Source organism: Miscanthus floridulus, chromosome 7 (assembly GCF_019320115.1).
Source record: "Miscanthus floridulus cultivar M001 chromosome 7, ASM1932011v1, whole genome shotgun sequence".
In the NCBI taxonomy this organism is placed as follows: domain Eukaryota; kingdom Viridiplantae; phylum Streptophyta; class Magnoliopsida; order Poales; family Poaceae; genus Miscanthus; species Miscanthus floridulus.
Genome location: NC_089586.1, coordinates 101,408,168 through 101,417,681, shown reverse-complemented (window position 1 = coordinate 101,417,681; position 9,514 = coordinate 101,408,168). Strand labels below are relative to the sequence as shown.

At 52.2% G+C, this 9,514-nt stretch overlaps 1 protein-coding gene across 1 annotated transcript; it reads left to right on the top strand.

The window, feature by feature from the left end:
* Positions 1-6,488: 6,488 nt before the first annotated feature.
* Positions 6,489-7,112, top strand: LOC136464924 (subtilisin-like protease 4). The gene has a single exon (XM_066463870.1). The coding sequence runs from the start codon at positions 6,489-6,491 to the stop codon at positions 7,110-7,112; it is 624 nt and encodes a 207-aa protein (XP_066319967.1).
* The last annotated feature ends 2,402 nt before the right edge of the window (positions 7,113-9,514 follow it).

Genomic DNA, 9,514 nt, shown 5'->3' with positions numbered 1-9,514 from the left:
TGTAGTTCCAAGGTCGGTGATGATGCTGTTCGGGAGACCAAATCTGTGGATGATATCTTCAAAGAGCTCGACTGCTTTATTTGCAGTAGCCGAGACGAGCGGTTTATATTCAATCCACTTAGAGAACTTGTTGATGGCAACATATACGTACCGGAAACCACCTGGCGCTGGCCTGAAAGGCCCGATCATATCCAGTCCCTAGCATGCAAAGGGCTAGGAAGCTGGGATGGTTTGCAGCTCTTGCGCTGGCACGTGTATTTGCTTGGTGAAAAATTGGCATCCTTCACAACGTCGGACGAGGTCTTCTGCATCAGAGATGGCTGTGGGCCAATAAAAACCAGCTCGGAAAGCCTTGCCGACTAGTGTTCTTGAGGCCGCGTGGTTGCCGTAGGAACCAGAGTGAATTTCAAAAAGTAGCTTTACTCCCTCATCTTGGATAATGCATTTCTGCAGTATCCCTTCCTTAGCACTTTTCCTCATCAAGTTGTCGTCCACCAGCACGTAATGCTTGCTTCAATGAATTAGGCATTCAGTTTCAGTCTTGTCGGCGGGTACCTCGGCACTGGTGAGGTACTTGATGAATTGCTCCCTCCAATCGACGGCCGGCCAAGGTACCATAAGTACCAGTTGCTCGGCAGGGGGAACTTCCTGAACTTCTTTATCTTCTTTGATGGATGGCGCCAGGAGATCCTGAACAAAGACCCTCGATGGGATCATGGCGTGAGAACAGCCCAACTTGGATAAGTGGTCGGCGAGCTGATTTTGGTTGCATACCACATGGTGGTACTTGATGTCGTAGAATTTTCCTTCAAGCTTCCTGATTTCGATGCAATATGCATCCATCTTCTCGCTGGAGCAAGACCAGTCTTTGTTGAGTTGGTTGATGACTAGTGCGGAATCCCCATACACCATGAGGCGTTTGATGCCGAGCTCGATGGCTATACGAAGGCCGTGGAGACATGCTTCATATTCGGCGGCGTTGTTGGAGGCCGAAAAGTGTATCTGAAAAATGTATCGGAGCTTATCCTTGGTCGGTGCAATGAACAAAATGCCCGCACTAGCACCGTTGATGTTAAGGGCGCCGTCGAAGTACATCACTCAGTGCTTGGGGCAAGTGGCAGCGATAGGCTCTTAGATCTTGGTCCACTCAGCGATGAAATCAGTGAGCGCCTATGACTTGATGGTAGGCCTGCTTCTGAATTCGATGGAGTAAGTGCCGAGCTCAATAGCCCACTTGATGATGTGGTTGTTGACCTCCTTATTGTGGAGAATGTCCCCTAGAGGAAACTCAGTGACCACGGCGATCTTGTAGTAGTTAAAGTAGTGTCGGAGCTTGCGCGACGTAATCAGAATTGCATATAACAGCTTTTGTACATGAGGATAACGAGTTTTGGGCTCATTAAGTACTTCGCTTATGAAGTATACCGGGTGTTGCACCTTGTAGGCATGCCCAGATTCCTCACGTTCGACGACAATAGTTGTGCTGACGACGCGAGAAGTGGCAGTGATGTGGATTAGCAGAGTTTCATCTGGTCATGGTGTCGTCATGATCGGAGGCTTTGTTAGGAATAACTTGAGCTGCTCGAAAGTTGTGTTTGCCTCCTCCGACCAGGAGAAGCGCTCAGAGGCCTTGAGGAGCTTAAAGAAAGGTAGCCCCTTTTCATTGAGGCGTGATAAGAAGCAGCTTAAGGCAGCCATGCAGCGTGTAAGCTTCTGTATATCCTTGACACATGTCGGTCGTTTCATGTTGGTGATGGCGGAGACCTTGTCAGGGTTAGGTTCGATGCCTCGAGCACTGATAATATAGCCTAGCAGTATACCGGATGGAACTCCAAAGATGCAGTTTGAAGGGTTCAACTTCCATCGGTACTTGTTCAAGTTGGCGAAAGTTTCCTCAAGGTCGGCGATAAGATTGTCGGCGGCCTTGGCCTTGACGACCACATCATCGATGTAGGCTTCGACGTTGCGGTCGATCTGTTGGTCGAGACACATCTAGATGGCCCTTTGATAGGTTGCTCCAACATTTTTGAGTCCAAAGGACATAGTTGTGTAGCAGTAAGCGCCAAAAGATGTAATGAACGATGTCTTAATCTGATCTTCTTCCTTCAGGGAAATCTGGTGGTAGCCGGAGTAACAGTCAAGGAAGGAGAGTAGTTCGCAGCCAGCGGTGGAGTCTACAACCTCGTCTATCCATGGCAGATCGAAGGGGTCTTTAGGGCAGTGTTTGTTAAGATCAGTATAATCAACACACATTCTCCATTCTTTATTCCTTTTTCGAACGAGAACAGGGTTTGCTAACCAATCTGGATAATACACTTCTTTTATGAATCCAGCAGCTAAGAGCCATTTTATTTCTACCCTAATAGCCTCCTTCTTGTCTAGCGTGAATCGGCGGAGTTTCTGCTTGATCGGTTTGGCGGTCGGCGAGACATTCAAGGAGTGCTCGATCTTCTCCTGTGGTACCCCCGACATGTCTGCAGGTTTCCAAGCAAACACATCGGCGTTGGCACATAGGAAGGAGACGAGCATGCTTTCCTATTTGGGGTCAAGGTGAGCCCCAATCTTCGTGGTCTTGGAGGGGTCGTCGAGGCCGAGGCCGACCTCCTTGACTTCCTTTGACTTGGCGGAGGCGCGAGGAGGCTCTAGCTTCAGGATCTCCATATCATTGGCAGGCACCGTTTTGGCTTCGGTGACCACGCTAGCCATCTAGATGGAGAGGTTGGTAGCTTCAGCGAGGGCAAGACTCTCTGTCTCGCAAGCGTAGGCGATGGAGAGGTTGGCCCGTAGGGCCAAGACTCTAGCAGGCGAAGGCATCTTCAGCACCAGATAGGCGTAGTGCAGCACGACCATGAATTTGGCCAGAGCTGGTCGACCAAGTATGGCATGGTAGGCGGTGTCAAAGTCGGCGATGTAGAAGTTGATGTGTTCAATACGGTAGTTGCTTGCCATGCCAAACTGTACTGGTAGGGTAATCTCTCCAAGCGGTTTGGAGGCCCTGCTAGGTACCACACCCCAAAAGGAGGAGTCAGAGGGTGTGAGATCTGACAAACCGAGGCCCAGCTCTTTTAGGGCTCTAGCGAAGAGGAGATTTAGAGCGCTCCCACCGTCGACGAGCACTTTTCTAAAGAGCACCTTCTGTACGGTTGCGTCGAGGACGAGGGGAAAATGCCCTATGTAGGGAATATCCGCCCATTGGTTGGCCTACTGAAGGTGATGGGGACCTCGGACCATGGGCGATAGCTAGGGTTGGCGGTGGTGTCTTCCGTAGTGATGGAGAGCACCCGCCGTGCGGCGAGCTTTTGTTCTCTTCCGCTCTCAGTGGAGGCGAGGCCCCCGAAGATGGTGGCGACAACCTTGTCATGGTCCTAGAAGGCATTGTTGTTGCCCTCGGGTGGTTGGTGACCTCTAGCTCCATCGTTGGCGTCGTCGTCCAGCTTCTTGTCCTAGAACTCCTTAGCCAAACTGAGGCAATTCTTCATCTTGTGTTTGGCGTTCTTGTGAAGAGGGCACGGGCCGTCGAGGATCTTTTGGTACTGTTCATCATAGTTGCGCTTGGCGTGAGGTTGACTGACAGCGGCGATGATGTGGTCTGGCCGATGGCGGCGATTTTGGCTAGGCCTGGGTCCTTCTGTCCGATCACGGCCGCTGTCACGATGGTAGCTGCGGTCGTCGGGGCAGCGGTCGCTGTGGCGTCGGTCGTCGGGGCGGTCGTCGTAGCGGCGAGATGGGCGATGAGTGTCCGCATCCTCGTTGAAGCGCACCTCGGCGTCGGCATACTGGTTGGCCGTAGTGATCATCTCACCGATGCCGGTGGGCGGCTTGCGGTTGAATTTGGAGCGAAGCTCACGATGGTGGAGTCCTTGGATGAAGGCGGTGATGACCTCAGCTTCCGTGATGTTGGGAATAGAATTCCTCATCTCGGAGAAACGTCGAATGTAGCTACGGAGGAGCTCGAACGGCTTCTGGTTGATGCGGTTGAGATCATATTTGGTGTTAGGTCGAGTACACGTGGCCATATAGTTGTCGGTGAAGACTTTCTTCAGCTCTTCCTAGGATCCGATGGAGTCCGTCGTGAGGCTGGTAAACCAGCTCATGGCGGGTGGCGTGAGCATGATGGGGAGATAATTTGCCATGACACTGGTGTCTCCTCTGGCGACGTGGACAGCAGTGGCGTAAGCCTGCAGCCACTGTGTCGGGTTCATCCTTCCTTCGTAGGGCTCGACCCTAGTGATCTTAAAACCACGGGGCCACCAAAGTGTTCAGAGTGCCCTTATGAAAGCTAGAGGCCCCTCAGGGTTGTCGACACCATCGTCTGCAGTGTTGCCATCAGTGATAGGCTCGAGGGCTGAGTCCGGGTCGCCGTACTCCTGCTCGTACTCTTGGCGGCGATGTACTTCGTCTTCATGGCGACCGAAGCAACGTTGCTTGATACGCCATCGCGCATCCCGGAGGTTGCTGAGGTGCACTCAAGCGTCCTATTCGACCTCCTGGTCGTGTTGGTGATGGTGTTCGGTGCGGTGGCCCCCGGCTCCCCCTGGAGAGGTAGCGATTGGTCGGCGAAACAGCTTTGGCTGGAGCGACGATTAGATCTCAGCGCCGCTGATCGACGAATCGTGCTCGTAGAGCACGAAGGTCTCTGATCCTCGCGAATCTCATTAACCTAACAGTGTGCCGCTTTAAGCATGGCGGCGACCTTGGTGAGCTCGGGCGTCTGCGGGAGACAAGCGAGCTCATTAGCGGCCACTGCTAGATTGACGCTTGGAGTCTTGAAGACATCGTGGCCGTCAATGCGGAGAAATTCTTCATCGAGGTCACGGTGGAGCGGGAGCGGTCTTCCCTGTGAATCGAGCCGATTATTCCGAGCAGCCTCGGCCCTCGCAATGGCTGCCTCATTTTCTCGGCACTGCGCGCGGTTGCCATTCCGGTTCTCCCGAGCAACGCGCTCCTCCTCGGTTTCGCCATTCCGAGGAGGGCTGTCGACGCTAACGTTGAAGATCGCACCACCCCGGAAGGGTGGGAGAAGGAATTGCTCGGAGAAGGTTTCGGCGAGGGTCTCCGTAGAGCCCTGAGACTCGGATCCCGGATTTTCCTCTGGGATGGCCTGGAGGGGCACTCCGGGGCACCGACCTAAGTGTAGCATGTTGACGGCTGGCGGAGGCTGGACGACGATCTGGTCGGCGAGTAAATGGGCGCATTCCACCTGGTCGGTGAATTTGCCCCTCAGGGCGTCTTGGCAAGTGGCAGCGATGTTGGTGAGCCCGAAGGGTAGAGCCGCAACTCCTGGAGTTTTCTGGGCAGCCTCCGATAGATTTGGATCGGAGGGTGGTCGGCACTGAACCAGAGTGTCTAGAGCCGATTCGACGATGGAGAGACAATCGGCGAGCTTCAGACCGACCCGATCGATGGATTCGATCAGATCGTCGTTGTTGATCTCCCTCCTCTAGTAGCGAGGAAGCGGGCAGCGAGTTGTTGATGAAGAAGGCCTCGGAAGCGGTTCTGAGGTCGGATATGCAGTCGCAGGTGCAGGAATAATCAAAGCAGAATCGATCTGCACCGACTCAAGGAGCTCTCCGACTCTGTCAGCGTTGATGGTCCATAAGATCGATCCGATCGTGAAGATCTGGCCGGGTGCGGGAGGGACGAAGAGCCTACGGAAAAAGTCATCTTGTTCGGCAAGGAAACAGCACGCACACCCCTACCTAGCGCGCGAACTGTCGACAGAATATCGTCGGCAGTCCTCCAAGGTGTATCCCACGAAGGTAGATTGATCGGCAGAGGAGCGCGAGATCAAGAACAAGAAGGCAACAGAGACACACGAGTTAGACAGGTTCAGGCCGTCAGTATGATGTAATACCCTACTCCTGTAGTTTGTTGGTTTATATTAGCTATTATATGATATTGTGTGTTTGGAGGGGGTCCATGCCCGCCTTATATAGTCCGGGGAGCAGAGTTACAAGTCAGTTATATCTGAGAAATAACCGAAAAGTAATAACTGATCATACATATCCTAACATATCTCATAGTATCTTCAGGATATCTTTCAGATGTCTTGCGGAAGGCGCCGACCAGGACCGTGCCCTGCAAGGCTTCGTCTTGTGGGCTGAGCCACCCCTGAGGGTGTAGCCCATGTGATCTGACGTGGGTATCCGAGGTCGTACCCCGATGGTCTTGGCTTCCACGAGGACCCGGTCGCTGCGGCCACGTTCTCGGCTGTCATGAGGGGCGTCTTCGTCTACGCCGCGGTGGGCAACAAGGGGCCCACGCCTGGGTCGGTCGCAAACGACGCGCCGTGGATACTCACGGTCGGCGCTAGCTCATAGCAGGGCACTCCTCGTTCCGCCACCATCCCGCCGTTCTCCTCGCGGGGGCCGAGCCGCAACAACGGCGGCGTGCTGAAGCCGGACATCGTGGGTCCCGGTGTCGACATCCTCGCTGCGGTGCCACGGTCGGCGCGCGGCCCAAGCTTCGCGTTGCTCTCCGGAACGTCCATGGCGGCGCCGCATCTCAGCGGGGTCACGGCGCTGATAAAGAGCGCCCACCCGACCTGGTCCCCCGCGGTCATCAAGTCCGCGATAATGACCACGGCCGACGCATCGCTGACGGACGAGACAGGCACGCCGACGAGCTACTTCGCCGTGGGCGCCGGCCTCGTCGACGCGGCCAAAGCCATCGACCCGGGCCTCGTCTACGGCACCTCGCCGGAAGAGTACATCCCTTACCTCTACGGGCTGGGCTACACCGACGAGCAAGTGAACCGCATCATCTACCCTGCGCCCGCGATCCATTGCACCGAGATGGAGAACACCAAGGCGAAAGATCTCGACACCCCGTCGATCATGGTCGCGCTGACGGAGGACGGGCCGGCCGTGACGGTTAGACGGACGGTGACCAACGTCGGACCGGCCAGGTCGGTGTACCGGGTGGACGTGAGTGCACCGGACGGGGTCTCCATCACGGTGGTTCCCGGAGAACTACAGTTCGACGAGGTGAACCAAAAGGCGAGTTTTGTCGTCACCATGGAAAGGGCTCCAGGAAGCGCGTTGGAGTCTGAAATTTGGGGAAATTTTGGGGGCGCAGCTCGCGTGGGTGTCAGAAGAGCATGTCGTGCGTAGTCCGGTATCCATCATCTCTGCTTAGTTCTGATGGACGCTTGAAGTAGCTAACACACTTAGGCCACGTTTAGTTCCGCCGATTCGGCGGCGACAAACGCACTGTAGCTATACTGTACCTACAGTGTCGTTTTGTTTTTATTTGGTAATAATTGTTCAATCGTTGACTAATTAGGCTCAAAACGTTCGTCTCGCAAAGTACAACCAAACTGCGCAATTAGTTTTTGATTTCATCAACATTTAGTACTCCATGCATGTACCGCAAATTTGATGTGACGGGGAATCTTCTTTTTGCATAGTGTTAAAGTTGGGAATTTGGTGGGCCTTAGAAATCAGACTGTACATGTTGACAACAGTGTTACTCCTAGAAAGCAAGCTACATCAGAATATCAGATAGCTGAGGAAGTCACATGAGTAGTCTTCTTCTGAGTTCCAATGGTTTGCTATTGTTTTACATGAAATAGAATATAGTTGAGGCGAGCCGTATAGTCCGTCTCTATGTGTTGTAACCGCTAGGCTCTAGTTCTAGCCTATCAACATTTCTGGTTGGTCTTACACGCTAGTGTCTTGCCAGCGAGCTTGAAACAGCTAGATCTTGTCGATGTTGTATAAAATTTCTCTTCTCCTTAATGAAATACGGGTACACACCCGTTCGTGAAAAAAAGGTGAGGCGAAATTCAGAAAATTTATGAATAGAGAAAGTAGAGATCATTCAGTAGTTACTCCACCCCTTCCAATAAATTATAAATCACTTTAACTTTATCCTAAGTCAAACTTTTCTGAATGCGACTAAGTTTTTAGAAAAAATATATTAACATCTACGAATTCAAAGAAATGCGTTGCCAAAACATGTTTGTATTATAGATATTGATGTATTTTTTTAATAAATGTGATCAAAATTAGAGAAATTTGACTTGGGAAAATGTTAATGTGAGCTATAGACCACAAGCAACTCTGCACCCAAGCATTACTCCTAGCCCTAAGCGTCCAAAATTAGATGCTTGGGATAGATGCTTTTGAGCTAGAGGTTTTACTGGCTCACAACCAAACAAGCTCTTAGTAATAGGGCGCCCGGACGTCCGGAGCCGCCCAAAATATCGAACGTCTCCGGTCCTTCTCGCGGGAGGCCGCTCCGCACGCGAAAGAAGCCCACGCCGTCTGTGTTGGCGTGCCCCACTGCATGGACCCACGTGGATCCCAGTCACCTGCCCCACCCGTGGATGCCACGCCACGGATGCGTCTGTCGGCCTCAAGCGCCCGCACGGTGACCCATGGTGGTGCCCCAGCAGCTGCAGCAGGCGGCTGCGGCAGGTGGGTGCCATTGCAACATGTGCAACGCCCGATCTACTTTTACAACATCCATATGAAACACTTGCAACATATGTCTGAAATAGCTGAAACACTTGCAAATTAAAGACACAAAAAAACTTGAAAACATGTGTGTAGACATTGCAAACATTCAGATAAAACATTTGCAGCATACATATGAAAACACATGAAACACTTGCATATATATGCAAAATGCATATCTACTTTTGCAACATCCAAATAAAACACTTGTAACATACGTATGAAACAGATGAAATATTTGGAACATACACTTGAAACATACGTGTATAACTATTGCAATATGTACAACATCCCGATCTACTTTGCAACATCAATATAAAACACTTGCAACATACCTCTGAAACATTTAAAACACTTGAAACATACTCTTGCAACATGCGTTTTCAACACAATGTCACCTTGTTGTTTGGACGAATGGAGGCTTGTCGGCTCGCAGAGCTTATGCGGTGCGGAGATCGACGCTGGCACGAAGTGGGGGTGCAGTGGGTGGGCGGGTGCAGTGCGCAGCGACCGGCGGGTGACCCCCACGCTAGAGAAGGCCGCGGCGGGCGGGCGGGTGCGGTGCCCGTGGCACGACGCCCCTGCACTGGAGAAAGGTAGTAGAGGAAGGGGATTGGGTGTCGCCGACAGGAGCGAGCGTCGTGGGCGTGGACGGGAACGAGCGTCACGGCCGGGGCGTGTGACGAGCAGGAGCAAGTGGTGCGAACTGGGAAGCGAGCATTAGCTTTAGTAATAACTCCACGTGGCTTGATAGCTTCATTCATGTTTCCAACTCGTACAATATCACAAGGCAAATACATGTTACTTCTAAGCATAAGCTATCGAGTATGATGGATTCATCATAATTATTTCATCATCCGTCTTGCATTCAAAAGTAAACGCTCTATAGGGTGACCACTGCATTTGCATGCCGGAATGCCAGAATGATCTGTATGATTCCTGCCGACGCATTGAAACCTTCGTTGTAGGTAGGAATCGAGATGTCGGTTGGGTACGTATCAAGATTGAAGAGAATACGGAATTTAGACTGGCATCTGCACACAACCGTGCAGAAA